This window comes from Rhipicephalus microplus, chromosome 1 (assembly GCF_043290135.1).
Source record: "Rhipicephalus microplus isolate Deutch F79 chromosome 1, USDA_Rmic, whole genome shotgun sequence".
Classification (NCBI taxonomy): domain Eukaryota; kingdom Metazoa; phylum Arthropoda; class Arachnida; order Ixodida; family Ixodidae; genus Rhipicephalus; species Rhipicephalus microplus.
Genome location: NC_134700.1, coordinates 258,513,266 through 258,539,293, shown reverse-complemented (window position 1 = coordinate 258,539,293; position 26,028 = coordinate 258,513,266). Strand labels below are relative to the sequence as shown.

The 26,028-nt window shown below is 46.5% G+C and overlaps 1 protein-coding gene across 6 annotated transcripts in view; it reads right to left on the bottom strand.

Moving 5' to 3' along the window:
- The window catches only part of LOC119164682 (lachesin-like), a 187,975-nt gene that overhangs the window by 18,503 nt on the left and 143,444 nt on the right, over window positions 1-26,028 (bottom strand). For 5 of the 6 annotated variants that reach the window (XM_075893802.1, XM_075893804.1, XM_075893810.1 and 2 more), the window contains exons 10-11: window positions 24,985-25,093; window positions 16,106-16,183 (exon numbers count right to left, since the gene is read on the bottom strand). In XM_075893802.1, coding sequence (XP_075749917.1) covers window positions 16,106-16,183; window positions 24,985-25,093 — 187 coding nt within the window. Of the gene's footprint in view, window positions 1-14,575; window positions 15,375-16,105; window positions 16,184-24,984; window positions 25,094-26,028 lie in introns of those variants that run through there. The other variant, XM_075893816.1, reaches the window with a different exon arrangement.

Here is a 26,028-nt window from a genome sequence, read left to right as displayed (position 1 = left end):
ATGAGCGCATGAGGACGTAACCAAGAAAAGTTTTCAAGAATAAATATTCCACGAGAACAAGAAAAATACGAGGCCTAGTATTAAGAATACCCAATACAACATCTTAACGCAGCACAGTGTTATAAGCAATGCCGTAGTGAAAGGGGATTTCCTAAACTTCGATCTTCCAGATCACAGCAGACAGGTGTTACGATTTGCGGGAACTGCCCCCGGAATCAAGGCTACGCGGGAATAACTATAGTCGCGGTTGGGTCTTATGGTTGGCAAAAAATACTACGGCCGTGGTTGTGACTTACAAACAAGTCGTAAAAACTGCTGGTCTTGATCTGCTTGGTCTTAATCTTGAGCCGTTACTTTTGCACCGATCATGCTGGCATGTAGCAGCCTCTGTATGCTTCCTTCCGCGCAAAACATAACGTCACGAGTGATAGCAGACGACGCTCGGCGTGTGTCTCGCGCCTTCGCGCGAAGATCAAGAACAGCGGTTCCGAGCACACGCGTGCTCGACGAGCCTTGAGGAACGAAGAAAAAAATTGACCCTCTATCTGCATGTTAATCTGCAAATGTCGTCGTATTTGATGTTCTGCGCAAGAAAATCGGTAAATGGTATTCTGGAGGCGCTTCGTTAGAGTGCCTCGAGCGTGCAGCGAAGGTGAACGAGCGCATCAAGTCACGTCACACGTCAGACATGAGCGCTATCTGGCAGTTTTCTTGGAAAACGAAGCGCGTGGCTTTGAGACGGGTGCGAGCGCTCGTCTCAGAGGAGATAAGGTGTAGAACGCAAGGCGACGGGTAGGTGCCACTACCGTCTCATCTTAGCAAAGCGTTGGAAACACTCGCCTTTTCGTGCAAGCATTGCATGGTCAGTGCAGCGTCATAAGCGCTACGTTACTTAAATATACTCCACTATGCCTTTTCTAGTAAAAGACGCACATGCAGAATATGTGCGTGTTGTTATGGTTCCCCAGGCATGCGCAATAATTGCTTTTTATTTGACGATTGCACAAGTATGAACGCTGAATCTTGAGCAGCACTGGTGGTCGCTGCGGATGGGGTCGGCCGTATCAAATACCCGATGCCGTTAAGAGTGCACAGACAGACAGACAGACAGACAGACAGACAGACAGACAGACAGACAGACAGACAGACAGACAGACAGACCAAAATTTTTGCGTCGAAGGTCCCCAAAAAATACTATCGTCTTTAAAAGTCTAGAAGTTTCTTCCTGGTCTCAGACGCCTTTCCTCGAAACCCACATATATCCGACAGCCACAGCGACACCTCTCACATAAGAATATGAGAAGCTTGCCGTCCAGGCAGCATTACACCATTTATGTCAAAGTATTTGCGGAAGAGATAATATTGGGAGTGCAACCTCATGACTCAAAGTCTACGGAAGCAATGCTTCGCTTCTTAACATGTGAACAACAATGTTTAGTATTCTTTCAACAAAGTTTATCTCTTTTTTTCGAGATGCTCTTGCCCGACTGAAAAGTAGTGACGAAGTAGATGAAGAACGCTGCTTTATGTACGTAGCTTCCACAAAGTGTAAACTCCTTTTCTTTTGCCTGCTTAGCCTAAGCACAGTGTATTCATTACGAGCATCATTCCACAAATGTATGTGTGTTCAATTACCTAGCCCTAACATTCAATATTCACGATGCCCAATATATCGTTCAACTTACACTTTTGCAATGATTTCAGTAACATATTTACCAGGAAAGCGCTCGCTGATGTCGCTTTGTCTATATACCATCACACTGAACCATAGTGGGGGTAGTCAGAAAGAGTAGCTTAAGGCTGCCCCATCCTGCGACAATTCAAACGAGGCAGCTTCTAGCCGCCTTTGTAGCGGCTAGAAGCTGCCTCGCTATTGGAACTACCAGTATGTTAATGGAAGATAAGTAAGGGTGGGAAAAATGCCGGGGTAAAAATAGCGAGATGATTGTTGGGAATCAATGCAGGGTTTTACTCTACATTGGGTACAGTTGCGGTGAAATGTTCCCGAGCAAAGTTCGGAAAAACATTTGTGCCGGGCTTTTAAAAACAAAAACAAAAAACACAGACACGCACGCACAAGACTGTTGCTTGTAGTTTCCCCTAACTGGTTCCAAACATCTCGTCTTTTTCGTACTGTATACAAACCAACCGAGGATCCCTAGTAATTTTCAGCTATAAACCTTACTGTCACCTTTGCTTGGGATATCACAGAAAACAGCCGAGTGGGTGAAAGAGATAATATAAAGCAGAAGAGTCTTAAAACGGGGATAGCGTGGCCGTGTTGGTCACCGGCAGGAATATATACTGTTCGCTTCGTTGTTCAGACGAGGTCGGAACAACGCTCGTAAATCCCAATAAGTCTTCACTCAAAGCAGCGGCTGTAAAATGTTTTTATTACTACACCAGGTCACCCTACACACGGCCACTCTAGCCGAAAAAGGCACGTTACTGCGTCGGCTGAACAGCCGTACTCGTGCGTACATTGCATGCCGTATGTGCCATAATGCAGGAAGATGGCGAAGAAACAATTGGTTAGCGCTTGCAATACGAAGCTTTATATTCTGAACCGGCGCACTGAGAATCTCGTGCGGCACCTATTGAAGCATGTTTCAGAAGCAACATGACCAAAGAAAAGTATGCACTACATGCGCGAACAGCGTAGAACAGCGTATATGCACGTAAAAGTGCGACCTTCGCACGTGTCACGCAACGAAATAAAAGGGTGTCACTGGGCTGCAAGGTTTTTTACGAGTGTATCGAATGAATTTTGTTTTTGCGCACCGAGCAAGTCACTCCTGAAATTCTACGGAATACCGAACGACTACATTCTGTTATAAGCCGAAGGTGTTCTGCACACTACCTTCTAATGTAGTGCAATTTCTTTTCCGGGTAGATTTTGTTTCAGGTGGCAAAGTAAATAAAGCTTGTAATGTTTTGATGCACTGCCGGGTAAGATGCAGACTAGGGGGCTTGTCTCTTACCAATACAGGGTGATGTGTCCTGATCAGACTTTGTTGTTTCTTGTTTTTCTCCGTTCAAGGTCTTTTATTAGTATTTTTTTTTAATTTCAAATACCGTCAGGGTACAAACTTACATTGAAGAGGGGAGGGGAAAAGAGTTAATACATAATAACTACTTGGTTGCCAGGCAGTGCATCGAAACATGAAGACGTACTGACGAGCCCCTGCCTCGTTAGCATGTACTGTCAAGTACTGGTGATGAGTCGTTGGAATTCGGGAACACACTTTAGTATCAACTATAGTTTCGCTCTGAAATACAATATGGGCTCTGCCAAAGTGAATCAGTGGCAAGCCTGCTCGGCTGCTGGTCTGAAGGTCGTGGGTTCGATTCCGGCAATGGTGGTCGCATTTCGATGAAGGCGAGATGGCAGAGGCCCTCGTAGTGTGTGTTTATAGTGCACGTTATAGAACAGCAGATGGTGCAAATTTTTAGAGCCCTCCACTACACCCTCCAAGTAATTATTAATTCAATACCTGGAACAAAGTATAAATCGGTACGTTTAGTGGTGTGTAGTATAGCTAGCAAATGCGTGTTAATCATTAGTTTTTACAATTATGCATTGTACACAATAAATAAACAATACTAGAATAAGAACGCTCTATATGCTGGATACGTGGGTCCCTCGTAAATGCTTGTTCCTTAGGGAATTGTTGCCGCGATACACGCGTTTCTGAACACATTTGAAGCTCGACGATTATCAAGCAACGACGAAACGTCGAACGCGCTGATGACGTCACGGGCGAATGACCACCGCAACGGCACACACTGACGGTACAGAAATTGATGGCAGAAACGGACCGTGTCAGCGTCATGGTGGCGTAAACGCGGAGGCTGCGCGGGCGATGAGGCGAAATTATCGCGCAGTGGAAACGAAACAGCACGCGGACAGCTTGACAGCTCACGAGAGCAAGACCCGCTATCACTTTCTCAGCCTCCTCCTCCTCATGGCTCGTTCCGACGAAGAGGCCACATTCCGAGGCTCATTTTTCCTTGTCCTTCAAGCATAGGACGCGAGCGTCCTTTTCGTCACCATCCAGTGGGCCAGTACAGCTGTCTGGAGCATTTCTTTTCTTTTCTTGTTCATCTCACACTTGTTACATTTACTTTTTGTCTATTTCTGTCATTCTTATTGCTGCTTTTTTGGTCACGTCGTCCTGCACGTCAGCGACGGTCTTTTCATTTGACGCCGCCAGTCGCACCTTCCAGGCCTCCTCGAGACCACCTTTTCTGAGCAGCGCCCGAAGCACGGACGCCGCTTATTTCTCGATTTTGCTTTTTCTTAGGCAATTTTTTCGTTAGTCTCCTAGGTGGTATTTCTGTATCCGGGCTCTTCATAAGCATAGCCCCCTGAAGACGTCACTTGTGGTGTTCGCAATAGCACACCTGATAACCGAACTGTCGTTAGTGCGCATGCGCCCACTAGTGCTTAAATGGTAACGCTCAATGCACTGTCCCCCATTCCCGTGATGTAACCCCCGTCGTACGCTTCGGCAATAAACGCTGTTGTTTGCCCGTTGGACCCTTGGCCTTGTCAGTCCCTGGACGAGATTCAACACTGGCGACGAGGATGGGATGAAAAATGAAGAGTAGCGAGCAGTGTGGTGAAGAAGCGACAATGCGGTCTGGTGAGCAGCTGGGCCAGATGGTGAGCAGAGGGCAGCTGGGCCAGATGGAGTCATTCGACGTTACTGCAAGCGACTGGACGGCATACAAGGAGAGGTTGACCTCTTTTCTGATTGTCAACAAGGTTCCCGACAGCGACAAGGTACACGCATTCCTCAGCATCATCGGACCGCGTACGTATGGGTTGCTGAAGTCGTTGGCTGCACCGGACCTACCATCGGGAAAAAGTTTCGAGCAACTGAAGAGCCTCTTGGATGCACATCTTGCCCCAAAGCCGTCCATAATCGGGGAACGAGCAAAGTTTTACCGCAGAGCACAGCACGAAGGCGAGTCTCTGCCCGAATATGTTGCTGAACTTCGGAAGTTGTCCCAGAGTTGTCAGTTTGGAGCAAATTTGGACGAAGCGCTGCGGGATCGTTTTGTCTGTGGACTACTGCGAGAGGACGTGCAGCGAGTACTCTTTACCGAGGACGACAAACTGACGTTCCCGAAAGCAGTCGAGCGCGCCCTGGCCATGGAAGCAGCCCGGAAGAATGTTGCCGAGACTAGAGTCGTAGAGTCAGTGGCCACACAGCTGCACAAAATGGAGGGAGAATGCAATTATGACCCTGCTGATCTGTACGAGGCGCAAGCGATTTCCGGTAAGCAGCGACTGGCTTGTTATCGCTGCGGTTCTCCGAGCCACACTCATTCAGTATGCCCTCACGTTAATAATACGTGCTATAAGTGTGGAAAGAAAGGGCATATTCAAAGGGCCTGTCGCAGCAACGGGCAATATTGTGGCGGGTATCAGCAGAAACGGAGAGTGAAAACGCTGAAAGTGGTCACGCAGGTGCCACCCATAGGCGTTTCGGAACAAGTGGCGTCCGGCCGCACTCCTATTTTTGTTGGACTGAAAATAGATGGAGCACTGGTGGAAATGGAACTTGACACGGGAGCCGCGGTGTCTATCATGCCTTACAAGCAGTTCAAGCAGCAGTTCCCTTCAGCCAGATGCGGACCAACAGACATCGTCCTGCGCACCTATACCGGAGCACTCGTCCAACCTTGCGGCGTGGCGGTCGTCAAGGTGCAGCACGGGGAACAGACGGCGAAACTACCACTCTACCTCGTCGATCAAGCAGGACCACCACTGCTAGGGCGTGAATGGCTGCGCACAGTACGGCTAAACTGGAACCAGATTTGGGGCCTCAACCACGTCTCAAGGTCAGTGTTCGACTTGTCCTCGCGAACGAAGGAAAGGCTAGAATCGTTGCTCGAAAAATACAAAATGCTGTTTAAGGATGAGCTAGGCGCTATCACAGACGAAAGGGCCGAGCTGTTCTTCAAAGCCGATCACCGGCCGAGGTTCCTGAAGGCACGCAATGTGCCATTCGCACTGCAGTCAGCAGTAGAAGCAGAGATAGAAAAATTGGTGCAGCTGGGAATACTCACACCCGTCAATACATCAGAATATGCCACGCCCGCCGTGCCAGTGATAAAAAAAGATGGAAGCATACGTCTCTGTGGGGATTATAAGACAACGATAAACCCCTCTCTGGACATCACACACTACCCGCTACCTAAAATTGATGACCTATTAGCTGCGTTGGCCGGGGGAATGCACTTTAGTAAGATCGACCTTAACAGGGCATACCAACAAGTACTCATGTCAGAAGAGTCGAAGAAGTACTTGACTTTGAACACGCAGAAAGGGCTGTTTGCAGTCAACAGGCTACCTTTCGGAATAGCGTCAGCACCAGGTATTTTTCAGAAAATAATGGACACAATGCTGAAGGGCCTAAACGGAGTTTGTTGTTATCTCGATGACATCTTAGTCACAGGAAGAAACGCTGAAGAACACCTGGTAAACCTAGACGCACTCTTGAAACGGTTGCTGGAGCGAGGCGTCAAAATAAAGAAAGAAAAATGCGCGTTCTTTCAAAATGAGCTCTGTTACCTGGGGCACAAAATTACTGCAGCAGGAATATCTGCGTCACCGGAGAAAATTGAAGCAGTCATAAACGCTGCCGCACCGACAAACAAGCAGCAACTGCAGTCCTTCCTGGGTGTCGTTAATTATTATGGAAAGTTTGTGCCTAATCTTTCAACAATGGCTGTGCCTTTTTACCAGCTTTTACGGAAAGACGCTCCTTGGTGTTGGGACGACTGCTGCCGAGACGCGTTCAACGAAGTTAAAAGAATGCTGTCATCGCCGCAGGTGCTGGCCCACTACGACCCGGATAGGCCATTAAAGCTGGCCTGTGACGCATCGCAGTATGGGGTAGGTGCAGTGCTCTCCCATGTTTTTGAGGACGGGAAGTCTAGGCCAGTTGCTTTTGCTTCGCGCACGCTTTCCGAGGCAGAGAAGAAATATAGCCAGCTTGAAAAAGAGGCGCTGGCCATAATCTTTGGCATAAAAAAGTTTCACTGCTATATTTATGGCCGCGCATTCACTTTAATCACTGATCATAAACCCTTACAGCAAATTTTGGGGCCAACAACAGGTATTCCGCCTATCGCGGCTGCGCGCCTACAGCGGTGGGCTGTGACGTTGTCGGCATACAGATACGACCTTCTTTTTAGAAAATCAGCCGATAACGCAGAAGCCGATTTTTGCTCCCGTTTGCCGCTACCATGTGTGAAAGACGAAACGCAGGAGTCGGAAGAGACTTTCTATTCATTGCGGCTGGCCTCCCTACCAGTGTCGAGCAAAGGAATTGCCCATGCCACAGAGCAGGATAACGATCTGGCGAAAGTAAAAGAGTGCATAAGCACAGGCTGGCCAATATTTGTCAGTGACCATAGACTGAAACAATACATCGCCAGACGCAATCAACTGACATTGCATGGAGGATGCATTTTGCTGGGAACGCGGGTAGTCATTCCCGCAAAGCTGCAGAGAGCAGTTCTGGCCGAATTACACGAGGGTCACCCAGGTATAGTTCGCAGCAAGGCGCTTGCGCGTAGTTACGTCTGGTGGCCGTCCATCGAGGGGGACCTTGAGCGTATGGTGCAGTCATGTACAGATTGCCAAGAACAGCGCAGTGCCCCTTGCAAAGCTCCGTTGCACCCTTGGGCCTGGCCCTCAGCGCCGTGGCAACGCATACATATAGATTTTGCAGGACCATTTCAACAGTCAATGTTTCTTATAGTGGTCGATGCTCACTCGAAGTGGCCCGAAGTTTTTATGATGCGTTCAACTACTGCAGATGCAACAATTGAGTGCTTACGAGATGTTTTCGCTCGTTTTGGGTTCCCTGAGACAATCGTGTCGGATAACGGCCCACAGTTCACGTCAGAGGAGTTCAAGCAGTTTGTAAGGGAGATGGGTTGCCGACACGTGCAATCAGCCCCCTACAATCCCAGCACCAATGGACTTGCGGAGCGTTTCGTACAAACCCTGAAGAACGCGCTAAAAAAGGATGACGTGCATCAACCTATGAAGGTAAAGCTCAACAAGTTTCTGCTCGCTTATCGCAACACGCCCCACGCTACGACACACGAGGCACCAGCCAACTTGTTGTTGGGGCGACGTTTGCGCACCCGCCTCGATGTACTCAAACCCGCCGTGGGGGAAAGGGTGGCTTACAATCAGTTCAGACAGACGGTGAACCGACAGTGTCGTGTGCGTGACGTGAGTGTTGGGGATCATGTACTTGCACGAAATTACAGGGGACAGCCCAAATGGGTACCAGCTGTGGTGATGGCTCAAAGTGGACCAGTGTCTTTCAGGGTACGAGCGTCGACATCTTCAGGATGCTTCGAGTGGCGGCGCCACAAGAACCAGCTACTTCAAGGCACGGCAGGGCTTGCCGAAGACGCCGCGCAAGACGACGGTTTCTCCGTGTGGCCACAGAGTGACACCGAACCGGAGCCAGCACCTTCATTGCCTGCAGCTAGTGTTTCGCCTTCACCACCGACGTTGCTGACAGACACTTCTCGAGGCGACCTGGATCGGCGCTACCCGCTACGAAATCGCCGACCGCCTGATTGGTTCTGAGAGGGAACGTGAACTATTAGCTTCCGAATAAAAGCAGAGGAAGTGTGGTGTTCGCAATAGCACACCTGATAACCGAACTGTCGTTAGTGCGCATGCGCCCACTAGTGCTTAAATGGTAACGCTCAATGCACTGTCCCCCATTCCCGTGATGTAACCCCCGTCGTACGCTTCGGCAATAAACGCTGTTGTTTGCCCGTTGGACCCTTGGCCTTGTCAGTCCCTGGACGAGATTCAACATCACTCTCCTGTTTTATGATGCGCGGGCAACGAGAGGGAGAGGGTGACGGGCACACGTCGAGATCAGTCGTCGTCGTCGCCTCTCGTTGTGTGCCTTCTCTCTTTCGCGCAATCGATACCAGATGGCGCAAGTGACCACGTGTGCGGGGCCCGAAGCACGATTAGTGGCTGAGGGTCAACGAGAAGGTAATCGAACAGCATCCCCGCCAACCTTCCCGCAAGGTCTTCTTCCTCTGCACAAAACGAGACGGGTCCAACTGTACCGCGCGTACCGGTCCACTCCTCCTCACCTTGTCCACCTCCCCCTCTCATCTTCCTTCAGATCACCTAGTATTCTTTCCACATCGTCACCACTCCCACTCTGGTGAATCTTTCTAGTCCTCCTCTTCTCCCCCTTGTTTCTCACGCCAACACAGCCATTCTCATCTTCCCTCTTCCTTTCTTGTTCCTTCTTCTTTTGCCCGACAATGTTTCATAACTTGACTCATCGCTTTCCCCTTTGTGCTGTTCACTGGGCGTGCTGCGCTGATGCAGTGCCGCCGTCCACGCGATTCGTTTCCTTTCACAGCTCTCGTTGCTACACCCTTGATAAGGCCTCCCTTCTGCCGCAACTAACACGGCTGGAAGCTGAAATGAAAGAAAATGACGTTTCCACTTTTCTCCGCGCAAGCGTCGTCTAAATCCTCGACGACAGAACAGAAACGTGGTACGACACCACTTTTCTTTTCGGGCGAGAGAGCGAGAGAGCACCATTGCAGAACGTCAAGGCATCCGCGTCCCCAACCCCTATAGTACCTCCCCTCCCGAGAAAAACTCTTCATTGAATAGAGGGTTAAGACGACCGGTGGCAAACTTGAAATGCCTTGCGCAAACCAAACGCGCCAATAGTGTCCATGAGCATGTTGGTGAGAGAGGCGAGTTCGCATCTCCTGAGCCTCGTCGGCGTTCGGAACCCGACTTTGGCCGCAGCGGCCGGGGTTTCTCAGCGTCTGTGGAGCATGAAAGCGGATAGCGACTTAGTCCTCCTCTTTTCAGAGAGTGCCGGTGCAGCCAACTTTTCCCGCAGCGTGCTTGCCAGCGTGGAAGTGATTGCTGCTATAACGACGTCACCGTCGGGCCGGGCCACCAGAGCTGCACCTATAGAGACAAGATTTGCTTAGAAAAGAGAGCGCATCTTTTGCAACACTCGCGCGATGCTGCAGTTCCAAAGAAATCGGGATGATGCTAGATGGAAGGAATACGGCTGCCAAATACTTGTGCAAGTCCGAGCCGCTCGTGAGACCGATCTTTGACGGTGTTTGCTTCGCGACGTTGTAATACCGCTTTTGGTGGTGGCTACGATCCACGCGCTATTTCAAGACAAGGCTCTTTGACGTAGTCAAGAGCGCTTCACCTTCTCTCGGGTCGTGCATTAATCTACGAGACGACGGCTTGTCGCACCAGGCGGCACACGGGCTACTTTAGAGAGACCCAAGTAAATAAACGTTCTTGAATTGAAAACGAGGTCCTTTAATTGCGTAACCTCTGTACAGGCATTAAATCCAAGTTGTCTCGCGAAGCGTGATGTATAAATGAGGCGCGCGTCGAATGTTAAGTTAATTTACATAAAAGCACGTATCCTCCGTAACTGACTACCCCTCGATGACTACTGTTCGCTAACATTCAAACGCCTATTATAGTTGACAAAAAATTAGGGTATCTTTCAGCTTGGCCTTTAAGAGAGAGAGAGAGAAATGGATTTGTGAACGAGATAGCGATATCCTGTTCTTAGTACGTACTTCAAACACTTAGTGCGTGAAATCTTGTCGAACTTACTGTACACCTATTACGTGGCCTTAAGGTAATAGGCACAGTTGCATGTGTGCCATTTGTATGGGTGGTCGGCTTTGTGACCATGAAGTCATTGTAATATTCACATGTTCTGACGCCTGATGGCAAGGTACGCTTGTACCACGCGCTATTAGAGCATCAATTCATGTTGTGTTTCAAACATGCATACAGGACGCGTGTGTTTGTTGAGAATAAAAGTTACTTTCATTGTATTTGTAAGCAGAGGAAGGTATTTTCTCTGCACTCACAAGCAGACACGTGGATGTGTAGTAGAACATTCGCTTGCCACGCAAACAAACCGCGTTGAACCCTCACTCAGTCACAAAGTTTTTAAATATTTATTTTATTTGCATATTTCTTGATTTTTTGCTCACGCAGAAGATGATTTTTCGCTAACAACCACCGACGCCGACAGCAGCACAAGAATTTCTGCAAAACGGGCTCTTTGACGCTATGACACTTGTTCTAATGTGAGTTTCTCAGTCTCTGAAGCTTTGCCCCAGCTGCTCTTCTGTAAACAGTATTAATGGGAACTAAGAGAAAATAATTCTCAAAAAAAGTATAGGCGATAATATTCGTACTCATTATGATGTAACTGAAAAAGGTAACGTAGACAAGAAGCTTACTTGGCGCTCGCAAGCACCGAATCTGCCTCTTTCGAATACCGCGTTCAATGTTATACGAACTGAGTTACCGTCAGCTCATCAACTATATTGCGTTAACAATAATTCAGCTCTTCCTTTCAGACAACAGTACTTGGCTTGACGAAGCCCTAGCAACTGAGTTCTGCACTTAGAGCCTGTTCCCTTGCTCGCCCCCTGCCGACGCAGAAGTTCAAGTTACTTTCCAAGCTTAAATTTTGTATAGTAAACGTATACTAATTTCTTCATTACTAGAAGACTCACCACTTGCTGTATCATTGCATCAATATTCGTAAGATTAAGAGTTACCTTCTAGATTCTGCAGTCTTCCATCGCATATATAAGCCACTCACTACCGTTATTATGCTTGCCTGACAATGTGTTTCCAACGTCAAAGGACCCGCCTAATAATTACCACTGACTAACATCTACAAGAAAGATTAAAAGGAAAAGAAGAACGTGCCTAATTTCACAAACATCTGGAGACTGCGTAATTATTGTAGAGCTATCATTGCTTCGTGAACACGAGGGTATTTGAGGTGATCCTCGATTGTACCACACGGTGTTATGAGTATATTAACTTGAAAGAGGTGCGCACACATATGACTTCACGCATAGTAATCGCAGTTCAAGTGGCGTGCTTGTCCAAGCTTTAGCATAGAAGTGTGCTAAATTCTAACAGGATAGAGCAGGCTTTCAGAGAACCAGTCAGTACGAAGCAACAAAAGTTTTTTGTGACGAGGACGGTTATTCGCTTGCAGCGATTCAAAAACGTGAACAGAGACGAGACAGGCATGCGTCATGTGTTTCGTCTCATCTCTTTCTGCGTCTTTGAAGCGCCACCTTACTGTCATCTCGCAACAACTAGTCCAACTGAGTGCATTCTTAGCAGCCCTTCGCTCCTCTAATGTTAGTATTTGACATCTTCATTAAATAAACGCCGTATCGACGACTCCTGAAATATGCGATCGTGTTATTAAGCACATATTTTCTATATTTTTCGCTATGGAGGAGGAAGAAAACTTAAGCGGAAAGACAGGGAAATTCGCTATAATTTTTATATAACGATAGATACAGCAAAGTGAAAGTAGGGATTAGGTGTGTTTTACAGTACGAGGCGTTTTTTTTTTTACATGGCTTGATGTAGCAACAAAAATGAGATGTTTTAAGCTAACGTATGTTCGGACACCTGACGTACAAAAACTGAAGCTCAACTGAAGCTCTCCTAATATATGTAATCCCCCGGTAGCGATTCGTAATCATTTGATAAGAAAACATGAAGTAGATACCTGCCACTATACACAACAAGCCAAGACTTAACGTCATTCACTGCTCTTTTGCGGAGGCACCAATTCATTTACCGCCATAAATACGCAGCGTTAACAGTCAACGAAGCACAGTCATAGCCACATTACTCTATGTTACCTAAAGTCGTATTGAAACTTATCTATTGTTTTTTGTTATCTTGATTCAAACACTGCTATCAGTAGTCACTACGCAGGTTATCTGTGGCTCGGCCGCGAGTGGCAAAAACTCACAAGATTAACACCTGTGATGACTCACAGAATTAAAGAAGCACTGTTTGGGCATTTCTTAACAAGCATGATCACGACTAGCGTACGGCACCGTGCTTCTCGGTGACAATCGACACACAAGGCCCTCATAACAACCACGCCTAACTACTCTGGAACGCGCTGAATAAGACAAAATTAATGTGAGCCGGCTGGAAAAATTCCACACTTGAGTTTATACTCATCATTACGCCACTACATCATTAGACCAACTGCATTATCAGACTTTGTCGCAGGAAAAAAAATTACCAGAATGCTGTGCTTTGAGGCATAAAGACAATACATTCTGACCTGCCACAAAGATTGATAATACAGCGCGAGACATTCCCCGGGATCGCTGCGCAGTAACCACGAAAACTCCGAGCCGCGTCGATTCTCGTTTCCTCGGGAAATCACGGGCGGAAGGAAACGGGCCAGCTATATCGTCCCACGTCGCATTGTGTAAGCAAAACACTGGAACCCGGCAACAAAGGGGTAGCGAATCGGCCACCATTCGATACAGCGAACGAGCGTGGAGACCGTCCCTCGATCGCGAGCCCACAAACTCGAAGCAACCACCGGCACTGCGCCGACGATGGCTCAATCTTCGCGTCATCTCAAAAGGCGTCAATCGACGCGGCAAGAAGGCTTTCCCTCCACACTCCGACTCCGTTGTACCTCTGTAGCAGCGCCCGCGCGGGTGTGCCACACATTGAAAGCCTGCAAAAGGAGTGGGAGCTGCTTCTACCATAGCAAAATGAAAGAGGAAACAAATATGTACGGATGAGAAAGGGCGAGGGGGAAGGGACGAGACGCAAGCTCGTTCGTCACGTGACAGCCAGTACGCATCAATCTGAAGCCAGGGAGGCAAAATCCATCGAAGCTGAAACCCACCTCGGGGTGAAAGCCATCCAACTGGAAGCAACGCTGGCGGACGGGGAAAGGAGAGTCGTAGGGCGCTGAGCACGGGTCAAGCCGGGTGGAAAGTACCCTCCTCCTTCGCAACTTTCCCGGTGCTGCGCCCGCTCTTTCCTTCCTTCCGCAGGAGCTTCACTCTGTTCCTCGCGTATCTGGCTTTCCTGCTTGCTGGCCTGGTACACGGGGCCCAGCTTCTCGCCACTGGCAGCCGGAAGCGCCTGTGGTTCGCTGCAGTGGCCACGAGTTACTCCGGCCGGCTTTGCAGATAGCTATAATTGAGTCAACTCCCCCGCTGCCACTCCGGTCGCAACCGCAGTTCGTCTTCGCTGCCCTTCTCACATCCGGCCTCTCGCTGTCTCCTCCCGTTATGAAAAACGATGCTGGTAAAACTCGCTTCCTATCTCTCTCTTGTTTTCAATTCTTCGTTCCAGCAACCCCAATTTGTGAACTCGACCTTCGCAAATAAAAGCGTTGATTTCTCAGGATGCTTGCCGCACAATACGATTATAGATGTTTGATTGGTAAATTTTTTTTTGTCGCAGAATTGTAGTTTTTTTTTTTCAGATACGCGTTGGATCATTTCAGGGTAGCTGCGCATCCAAGTATGTCGGTCCTGCATATTAGTTCACCGTCTTGTAAGCGCCTCGTTTGGCTCAACCTCTGGTAACGATTGATCCGACATAGATACCTCATTTTGATAATGGGGATCTTATTCCAGAAGTTTGTTGAAAGTTGACATGCGTTTTTTGATATGGTACTGATAAAGCTTATGATGTGTTCTTCACATACTCTTTATTACCATAACTCTACAAAGATGACGGGATCCCATAACATGCCAGCATCTCTCTCAACTACAATTATGGGCGAAAAGAAGTAAGCCAAGCGATAAATTTCTTCAAGGTGAGCAAATTATCATTTGTGTACCTCGCAGAGGTAAATTTCAAGATTTATGGCGACTGTATACAGACTCGAGAACTTGTAAACAAAATAAAGATATCAGATATGAATAGAGACAAATGTTTGCGGGCTGTTAACGCTGAAGATGAAATGCATTTACGTCGCTACGTAAAGACAACTCGGGACATATTTTGAAAATCATCGACATATTGAAGATCAAGGTATTCCACAAAGCTATTTACATAAATGTTTCAGTTTTTGAAATCATGCATGCATGCGACGCCATTGCCGCTGGGCCGACACCCATGTCATTAGGTCACGCCATAGTGGGCTTGGTCAGCCTCGCGAACATGTAAAATTTTGGGTTGAGTGGCCTTTCTGCTGATAAACTCTAACGCTACGCGTGCCCTAACATGCGTCTTGTGTCGACAGGACTACCTCAGCCCATTAGTCACAACTTTTTGTAGCGTTGGAAAACCAGTGCTGAGACGTAGTGCTCTTTGGTAAATACAGTGCGATGGCCTGCAGATTAGTTCACAGCACGATGACAGTCGGTTTTACAGTGGTTCGTACGACAGAATGGCCCCTGCTCTAATGCAATGCGCATCGTTTTTTTTTCTTATGTGAGCAGCGTAGCAGAGGTTATGACGCAGGTCACTTGGTCTCGAACATGAGCTGAAACAAACGCAACGATTGATCAGTCTGGCTCGAGTTGTATGCTGAAAGCAAACCGATTATCATGTATATATATATATATATATATATATATATATATATATATATATATATATATATATATATATATATATATATATATATATATATATGTGTGTGTGTGTGTACGCGCGTTTTCCACTTTAGAACTCAATCTCGGTGAAAGTCTGGCACCTTTCAATCTTTCTCCTTCTGTTCGTGCTTGTTTCCTTGTTTTCTCCGCATACTATACTCTCCCGACTCTAGTTTTGTCATGGGTACTTTCTACAGTGTTCGAGTCGTTCGTCGACAAGGTGGCTTTTTTCAATTATTGTTGGTGCAGCTACAAGTACTTCTATGTATATATTTATAATATCACAACGAGAGAAAGAAAGAAAAAAGAAAGAAAGAAAGAAGGAAGGAAAAAAGAAAAAAAGAAAGAAGGAAAGAAAGAAGGAAAGAAAAAAAGGAAGAAAGAAAGAAAGAAAGAAAGAAAGAAAGAAAGAAAGAAAGAAAGAAAGAAAGAAAGAAAGAAAGAAAGAAAGAAAGAAAGAAAGAAAGTGTCTTTCTCACTTACGAACTGCTATCGTCGTACACATAGTGCATGCAGCAGCACTTCATTTTTTTTCTCAAGTGTATGTGTGCGGAATGTCTAAATTTGTTCACCTATAGTTTCGGCACTGTCAGCGTTAGGTCGTTTGTCATCGCATTACCTTCACTTTTTCCTGATGAAGAGGTAGTCGTAGAAATCTCGGTCGAAAGCTCCGTTTTTCCCAGCGACGCTTCGATTTCTGCGACGTGAAGGATGGAAGGAAAAAAGCACGAAATTGTAAATGAAGTTTTGCGTCATAAGTGCATTACTATTCATCCTGCCACATGCACGCATACATAAACAAAATAACCAACACACACACACACACACACACACACACACACACACACACACAAAGACTGTAACAAGCGTAGCTCTAAATGAAGGCTTAATCAATGCTAGCTGTTTTTGTTTTATTTTCTGCTAGGAAGACATAACCAAAAATTTTCGTTAAAGTTGTGGACATGGCAAAAGAGATAATAACGGTACAGTTTGAAATAAGCTAGGGAAGACGGAAAGTGGGAACACTAAATAGTGAAACTCAAACGCCACCTTTCCGGGTGAATTATTTATATCTTCTTGTAGGCAGGCGGAGTACGGTGTATGAAGAAACAGCAAATTATAGTGAAGTGCATTAAAAAAAAGTGTTGCAGGGTGTTGTACCTTGTAGTCTTCTAGCACATAGCATAGATGAATAAAATATCGCACACCACCACAACGTTGACTGGAAACTCGAACCACTAACGCTGGCAAATTACGCTGAAAGAAATGGAATAAGGTGCACAGCCGGCACAAAAAAAAGTGTGCTCACTTGAAAGCCGACAAGTGAAAATGGTCTCCTAATGTGCGTGAGGACACTTCGCTTTCAATTTTGCCCCGGACAGTAGTTAAGGCAGGATAAGTGAATGGGTGAAGAGGGGATCAGAGAGGAAGATAATGAACTGGCTAAAAACTTCTCAACAAGAGGGCATGCGTATTGTCTTTATTTGGGCGAGGCTAGGAAGCCATTAACATGGAATTCTGGCAGAGTGGCAGCTACACGTTGCTACACGTCGCGTAGAGTTCAATCACTACGGTTGACCAAGTCAGTGCTGAAGCTCTGAAAAAAAAATTATCCTTTGTCACATGAACTAAAATTGTGCTAAATAGAGAAAAGTGCTTTCGCGTGACATTTGTTGAGTTTGTACTTTTTTTCCCTCTGAAATTCCCAGAAAGCATTTATCATATTAGAAACAAATTATGTCTTCCACAAATAATAGAAAGAAGTCATGCGTCATTAAAATGCGACTAAAAGCTTTTATAACACCTTTTTCATAATATTTGCTCCCTCGTTCATCACCTGGCATGCTATACTGCAGCTGTCAGTTAGTGCCCTTGGAAAATACATTGATCACATATAGACTCTGATAACACACATACAAACGAGCACATGCATATTGAAATACAACGGTTCAGCTGACGCTTTATTCAAGCAACAGCAAGATGGCGCCGATGATGAAGAAGAATGGGGCGAAGACTGATGGTGGTTATTGACAGACGAGGAAGATGGCGTCCAATGAATTCTTACACTAATTTCCCCCGTCGACGGAAGCGGCCAGCCTGGCCGCGAATTACGCTGGGGAACGCATACGATAGGGCTTGAGACGCGAAACGTGCACAATCTCTGTCCCGCGGCAGCGTTGGTCAGTGGGGACACGAACAGGTGTGACAAGGTAGTTCACCGGTGAGGTCTGTTCGACTACTTTGTAAGGGCCAAGATAGTATGACTCAAGCTTCTCGCATAAGCCAGGCGTTCGCGCAGGAGTCCACAGAAGTACATCGTCGCCAGGGCGGCAGAGAACGACGCGGTGAGTGGCATCGTAACGATGTTTGCGATCTTCTTGGCTAGCTTCGGTGTTTACACGGGCAAGACGACGGCATCGAGCAACACGGGACAGAAACTGGTCGCAAACGAATGGTGAAGAGTTGACGGGGCCAGAAAAGAATGAAACGTCGAGTGGTGATGTCGGTTGGTGTCCATATACTAGGAAAAATGGAGAATAGCCTGTGGTTCGTTGAACTGACGTATTATATGCATACGTGACAAAGGGAAGTATGGCATACCAATTGCGATGGACAGCATGTCACACAGCGTGCGATGAAATCTTTCCGTTAAGCCATTGGTTTGCGGGTGATAGCTAGATGTTGTTTTATGAATTGTTTTTGATGCTTGAAGAACTTCTCTGAGCGTGCTTGAAAGAAATGCCTTGCCCCGGTCGCTCAAAAGAACACGAGGGGCTCCGTGACGTAGGTAAATAGCATTCAAGAAGAAAGTTGTAACTTCCGAAGCAGTTCCTGAAGTGATCGAGGCCGTCTCAGCGTACCGGGTCAAGTGATCAATGGCGGTGACGATCCATCTCTTGCCGTCTGATGTAGTTGGGAGGGGCCCAAAGAGGTCAATTCCGACGACAGAGAACGGTTGATTGATTGATTTGTGGGGTTTAACGTCCCAAAACCACCATATGATGACGACAGAGACGACAGAGAACGGCTCTGATGGACAAGGAAGTGGTTGTAGGGTCCCGACTGGAGCAGTTGTGGGCCGCTTGCGGTGTTGGCAAAGTGCGCACGAGGCGATATATTTAGCTACCGTCGTGGAAAGACCTGGCCAGAAGAATCGACTGCGGATGCGCTCGCATGTTTAGTAGTAACCCAAGTGTCCTGACGTCGGGTCGTCGTGGAAAGCGCGCAGAACTTCAGTGCGTAGTGCGCGTGGTACGACGGGAACCCATCGGTGGCCTTCCGGGTGGAAAATGTATCGATATAGCACATCGTCCTCCAACTTGAATAATCGGAGTTGTTTCCGGAGCCTGGCATTAGGGGAAGATGAAGCGCCGGTAAGCCGACCGATGATGTCAGTGCAGTAAGAATCGGCTCGCTGGTGAGTAGTAAGTACTGACCGACGGGTGGATGAAGGTAGAGAAGAAATGGCTGATATCAACGAGGCGTCCTCCATATAGCCACTTTGACAAGGGGATGTGACGTGCGCCGAAAACAGCGGCAAAGGGCATCGTGACAAAGCGTCGGCATCTTGATGTTGTCGTCCAGTCTTGTAGATTACGTCAAAGTCATAAGATTGTAATCGGAGAACCCAGCGGCCAAGTCGTCCCGACAAGGTTTGGATTGTGGACAACCAGCAAAGAGCATGGTGGTCTGTCACAACAGTAAGATGTCGACCATGTAGGTACGGACGAAATTTTTGGATGGACCAGACAACAGCCAAGCACTCTTGTTCGGTTATCGAGTACCTCTTCTCTGCAGAGGTCAGAGTGCGGCTTGCATACGCGACAACTTTCTCGCGAAAGGCATGGTCGCGCTGGAGGAGTACGGCGCCGATTCCTTGTCCGCTAGCGTCAGTGTGTAATATCGTAGGTGCCCTGTCATCGAAATAACCAAGCACCGGTGGGGATGTCAGTGCCTGCTTGTGTTCTTGAAATGAGGCTTCGCATTGATCATTCCAATCGAAGGAACCGGTACTGGCAAGGAGCTTGTGGAGAGGAGCGGCAATAGTGGCAAAGTTGCGAATGAAGCGGCGAAAGTACAATGCGAGTCCAAGGAAACTGCGTAGTTCTTTGGTGCGAAAGGGTGGCGGAAAGTTGAGGACTGCGGAAATTTTGTCAGGATCGGGCTGGATGCCATCTTTACTCACGAGATGTCCTAGAACTTTTATAGCTGTGTTGCCAAAATGGCACTTCTTTGTGTTTAGCTGAAGTCCAGCATTGGAGAGACATGTGAGTACTTGATCTAGGCGTTGCAGATGATCAGTAAAAGTGGAAGAAAACACGACTATATCATCGAGGTAGCATAGACAAGTTTTCCACTTGAGGCCACGAAGAACAGTGTCGATCATCCTTTCAAAGGTGGCGGGAGCATTACATAGGCCGAATGGCATTACGTTAAACCCGTAAAGCTCATCCGGCGTAGAAAAGGCGGTATTTTCTTTGTCTGCTTCGTCCATCAGTATTTGCCAATACCCGGACCGAAGGTCAAGGGTAGAGAAGTATTGGGCGCCTTGCAATGAGTCAAGTGCATCATCTATACGGGGCATCGGATATACATCCTTTCGGGTAATCTTGTTGAGCGTGCGGTAATCAACGCAAAATCGTACCGATCCATCCTTCTTTTGTACCAACACAACGGGTGATGACCAAGAACTGGTAGAGGGTCGTATGATGTTTCTTTTTAGCATATTGGTCACGTTCTCCTCGATGATTTTGCGCTCGGCCAAGGAGACTCGGTAGGGACGACGGCGTACAACAGTCTGACCGTCAGTGTCGATGCGATGATGCGCAACTGTGGTCTGTCCTAGTGCCGAAGCATTGGAGTCGAAGGAGGCCTGGTGTTTCGTTAGCAAATTTAGCAACGCCTCACGTTGAGAAGCAGAAAGGTCAGGATTTATCCCGGAAGCAAAGGAGGAGGAAGTAACGACTGGTCCTGTCGTGGCTGAGCTGTCAAGGCGTCAAGAGAGACCAAAGATACCGGTTGGGTATCCACATAACATGACACTGCACAACCTTGGGGTAGGAGGACAGGCTCTGGGGTAGGGTTCACGCCAAGGATTATCGCAGCACTGTCTTTCAACCACACCAGGCTGGAGGGGACTACTACGCCGCGAGCTTGACAGCTGCTGGAAGGGGTGATAAGGACGTCACCATTGGCAATATTCGGAGAAGTGATGGTGGTGAGTTGCTCCTGACCCGGGAGCAGTATGGATTCGGAAGCTGTGAATACAAGAGAGTTATTCATAAAGCTCCGTCAATGCGTGTAGGTATAAAAACATGAACAGTGCTTTTGTTATGCGCATCGCACAATAGCTACTTTGCCACGAGTCCAGCCGTGTAAATTTAATCTTTGTCATCAACTTCAAGCTCTTACTGTGAGATTAGATCACCTTAAAAGCCGTTCACACACCGTGACCCTTCGAGGAATGTGTTGTATTTAAGACAAAATACTTTCCATCATGATCTTTTTCTTTTTGTTTTCACGGCTACTTCGACTCAACATGTATTTTAATATGTATGTATATGTACTATCAGCGTCAAATGAAACTCGAACAGCGGCAAGGCTTTGCGATAGTGCAGTGCGTGCCGTCCAGTTATCACCATTGACAGGCGCGCGCATCCTGTTCAGCAGCTTTGCGCATACATGCGTGCCTGTTCGTAGTGATAAGTGGACGGCGCGCCCTCTACCATCGCAAAGGCTTACCGCTGTTCGGGTTTCATTTGATGCGCATAGTACTCGTTACGATTTGACTCAGTGGTTATCTTTTCACTTTGTCTTCCATCTTTTTATTTTTCTCTTACTTCTCATAAAAGACACGTGTAAGCACTTTAGGAACAAGTCGGCTTTAATGTATATGCCTTCGTATCTCTTACAATCTCACCTTCGAAACGCAATGAACCTTGTTCATTATCTTCTCCAGAAGAAGCGGTATGGATTTTCGAATAATTGAGGACATATAAAGTTACTTTGCAAAAACTTTCTGAAGACCATGTTCTATTTTCGGAAGTATATTTCTCTTTGTCACCTTCCGCGTGCGCGAAGTTATGTGCGTGTGAGGGAAACATAGAAAGGAATAACAGGAAACAAATACAGAAACATATATATTTCTCCTTGTCATTGGCGCATGTTATACGGGACGCTTTATTCCCCCTAAATAATGACATGAAGAATTGATATTCATCGCAAAACTCAGTTAATTGTTCAGGACGATGAAAGGATAATCTACCCTCACTAATTTCAAAAATTTGAACACAAATCTGTTTTTTATTCATTTCTTTTTTTTCTTCTTCTTTTCCGTACTGCCAACAACCGAAGCGCCATTGCTACACACTGCTGACAAATGCAACAACAAAGCACAATATATATGCTGATGACGAAATTTCTACAATACCGCATGCTAATGTATATATACAAAAAGATGTTTTTAATTAGAAAGATGTGAACTAAATGAACATAACCATTAAAGCTGGTTACGAAAGATAGTATATATGCCAACCTCACTTGTGAACTCAATTGAACATAGCGTCAGATAAACTAGTATTGCTGAGGAGCTGAAACCGTGTCATGGGCAAGTTAAATTACAAACTCGGAAAAGGAATATTCAGACAACTGCTCTTTGAGGGGGTAGTACTCCGATCTATAACGATGTTAGTAGCTCAGGATGGTCTTTCTTGTTCTGTGTCTGTTAGCCCTCATTCGTCTCCCCACGTGCAGAGCAGCAAGCTGCACATAGTGTACATAAATTACCTGCCTTTCCTGTATCTCTCTCTTTCTCAACCGGCAAATAGCTAGTAGCAAAAGTTAGACGGTATATTATTGTCATGTACAGATATTGTCATCAAGTGAACAAGCTTGAGTAGATTGTGTCGGCCTCGACAAATGTGTCGGTCGTAGTAAGTGTGGAAGAACCAGTGGTAAATAACTGGTCACCCATTGATTTAAAAAAAAGGTAGCATATGTAATATAATGAAACACTTAGATTTAAAAAATGGCAAGCTTTTCGGCAACATTATTCTGGATGCCTTTCTATGAGGCTTTGTGTGCTGCTACCTTGAATTATCATAGCACGAATATTCTAAGTACGGTACTGTTAAGCAAATGATTATTTCGACATAGACTTTTTTTGTTCCACTCCCGTGTAGCCCCATGAGTCACCACCTGTTTTACGACAGAACTTTCTCATTTGTCCTTTTGGTATGCACGATGTTGCCCCTCACAATGCTTATGCAGTGAAAAATGTTTGTTAAAATAAATCGGAAAGAGGGACTCTCGTTTTTCGTTAATTACGACCATTTGCAGGAAACCGCCACTTGATGACGCCTTTAGCAATTCATCAAAATCGCATGACATTTCAACACAGCGTTGCTTCAGCAGAAAAGTTCAGTAAAGGACCTCCAATTTCTTTCAATATTTTCTTTCTGCCGTCTACATGTAATCCCTGCATGTGATTACAACAGTTTACTGACATATGCATTGTGGGAAAAGTGAAGCAGAAAGAGCAAGTAACCAGTTTAGTTTCCTCTATCGAAGTAGGCTCTGCTGTTTCACCATACCTGACAAACTTGTAAAATTAAACATTACTCGCTTTTATGTAGAGTTAGTTTTCTAGTCTTTTTTTTTACGCCTAGTGACTCTGGTTCTTCGCACAGACTGGAGGCTTATCAATCTCGAATCACTTACCTTCCACTTCAATAAGCTTCCTGCCCTGATGGAATATTACGACCCAAAGTGGCGCAAATTTGGCTCATATGACGAGCAGAGTTGCGAGAGCAGAGTGCAGGAGAGAGAGAGAGTTCATCGAGAGGGTAGCAGATTAGTTGGGTAAGAGCACGGTTACAGGCACATACGAAGCAGCACCTGGAGCTCGAAAAACCAGCCAATACTCCAGCATGCGGATAGCACAGAGAACGGTGTGGAAGGGGAGGGGGGGGGGGTTGAGCAAAGGAGCTCATCCCCGTGGAAAGCACTTCTTGGAGGGCGCGGCCTAAACGCTCGTCAGGCGTCAAGCACCGCGGTACCACTGCGCAAGGCGTCGTTATTGCGGAGAGCGTGGCCGCCGCCATTACACCATCCCCCGTTGCTTTCTCCTCTATTTTCTCGCTCAAACAAGATTAAAGCACGCGCGCGAGCAAGAAGAGACGAAAGCGCGAAAGAAAACAAAAAAAAATACATGGTAGTGGCATAGAGTTCATAAGGGAGCGAGCGGCGTTGCGCACGGCCATCAGCTGGGCGCATATGAACGCTTTAGGAAACCATCGGGTGGGGAGGGTGTTCACAACCCCGAGAATGTTAGCCGGAAAAAGAGGAGGGGAAGTTGGCCTGGAGTGAAAGGAGAAATTCGGGAATAGCCGCGGAAGATCGACAGAGGTGTGAAGAAGGACGCGTGGCGATGGAAGGAGACACGAAGGGCCCAAAGACTCTCTTTTCATAATCACACGGCACGATGCAGAGCCGCCTGTGGCGACGAAGTGAGCGCTAATATCGCGAGCGTACTTTACGATCCTGCGGGGCTTTACTGCTGATGCGATTATTTACGGGGGCCCGGCGCCTCCCGGAGCCTGCCCTTCACTGACGGGGAGGATCACACGGCGTTGTAAACGAGGCCATATTATTTACGCCTGAGACGTCGCTCCCTCGCGATCACCCTCGTCCTGCTGAAGTTCCTCTTCCACGCTTCTCATCCTATATTCACTTTTTTAACCTGCTATCTTGTTGTTTTTCCAGCGACGAAGGCACTGACCTTGGCGAGAAGATTCTCGGTAAATAACGAGATAAAAAAAACAGCACGCAGCTGCTAGGGGTTTAGCACTTTGTATAGAAATTTGAAGTGGGTAATTACATTTGAAACGTGTCATTGAGTCGACTTTACTGCCATCTGATCTGTGTTAGCCGTTCGGATTAAAAGAGTCCGCTGCTGAGTGAATACGAAGAAAAAAAACTATAAGTGTAATATTTATAAGTTAATTTTCTCAAGTGGATAATCAAGCGTTAAAAAAGAGCAAACATAGTTTTTACAAAGGCCGTAATTAGGTCATGATGAATCATCTGTTCTTTGCAATAGAAGCACAGAGAAATGTTCCAGTATGCGTGAAGCTATACTCATTCAATAAAGCTATAAGGGGGAAAATCACGCTATAGTCGGTGAGAAAATGCGAGGACATTACACTATGTTGCTATGCTATTCTATTATCTGTTATAACATACTATATTAAAACACACGAGTAAGGCCAATGTTTATGCATTTTAATATAAATATTCACCCTGAAGAAATCGGGAACAGCTAAATTTGTACTACTTCGTCGAAATTTCTTAGTACTCTCAAAGCTTTTCTGAGTGAACGTCCCTGTAGTACAGTAATCAAAAACAACCATGATAAGATCATTCCAGTGGATTTTGGTCCGAGTGGCTGTTCTCATGCAGATTCCTGCTGCTATTTTGCCAAGCTACACTTTTACTCACCGTGAAGCTGTATCTTCCCTTCCGTTTTATCAAGAACATTTTGAGCCATGCAGTGGTAAGTGCCGTAGTCTTCTTTCCGGAGGTTTTTGATAGACAGTTTCATGTACACCTAGAGAATAGAAAGGACACATTAAGGCGGGGAAGATAATCTCACTGTATATCAAGAAACGGTTTCAAAGAAACCGTTTCTTTGTATATCAAGAAACGGTTTCAAAAAACTTGTCAACTTCTCAATTCATTTTAGTAGAGCGCACCACCTTCGTGTTTGCGCGTCACCTGTCTCGTCCGCGCCCCACCGTTATCGGCTGTTACCAAATCATAACACGGGTCACGTGTGGTGCCATAGTTGTCCACCACCACCACCACCACCGCCACCGGTGTCCGTAACTGATATCACAATAAGAAAAAGACGTGGTATATAAAAAAACACTAAGTACACAATGAGATTCGAACCCGGGTCTGCTGCGTTCCAGCCCAATATTCTACCATTGAGCTTTACCTTGAAACTACGCTTGAAATTATTTTCAAGACTGGCCTAAGGCAGGCTGTATATCGGTATTGCGCTAACATAAGTAATAAAGCGTTTTAGAACATCAAAAGAAAACGCAGGCGCCCCACTGCGAATCACGTAAAGAGTGCATCGTCCAATGATCGAATCCATTACAAACGCTTGTTCTTGTCCACCGATTAAATGTCGCTCACATACACACCTCAAGCATAATTCTTCATCGCAGTCCGTCACCGCATAAACATATTGCACAATATTCCTAGGAAGTCTGTATACACACTTCTTAGGAATACACACAACCTAGCAATTCCGGACACTTGGAAAAGAATACCATGCTTTTCCGAAAAATCGTGAAGGATAGCATTCTGATTGCGAGCCTTCAACACAAAAATTCTGACTATTTTCGCGTAGTGGGCACACATCAAGTGTGCTTGTAGCAGTTACTCAAAGAGTGTGAAGAAGAGGCTCCGAAAGACCGCTCTGTGAGCTTTCTGCACGTTCCACGCAGGCCTGGCGTTGTTTTGTGCAGTCTTTTA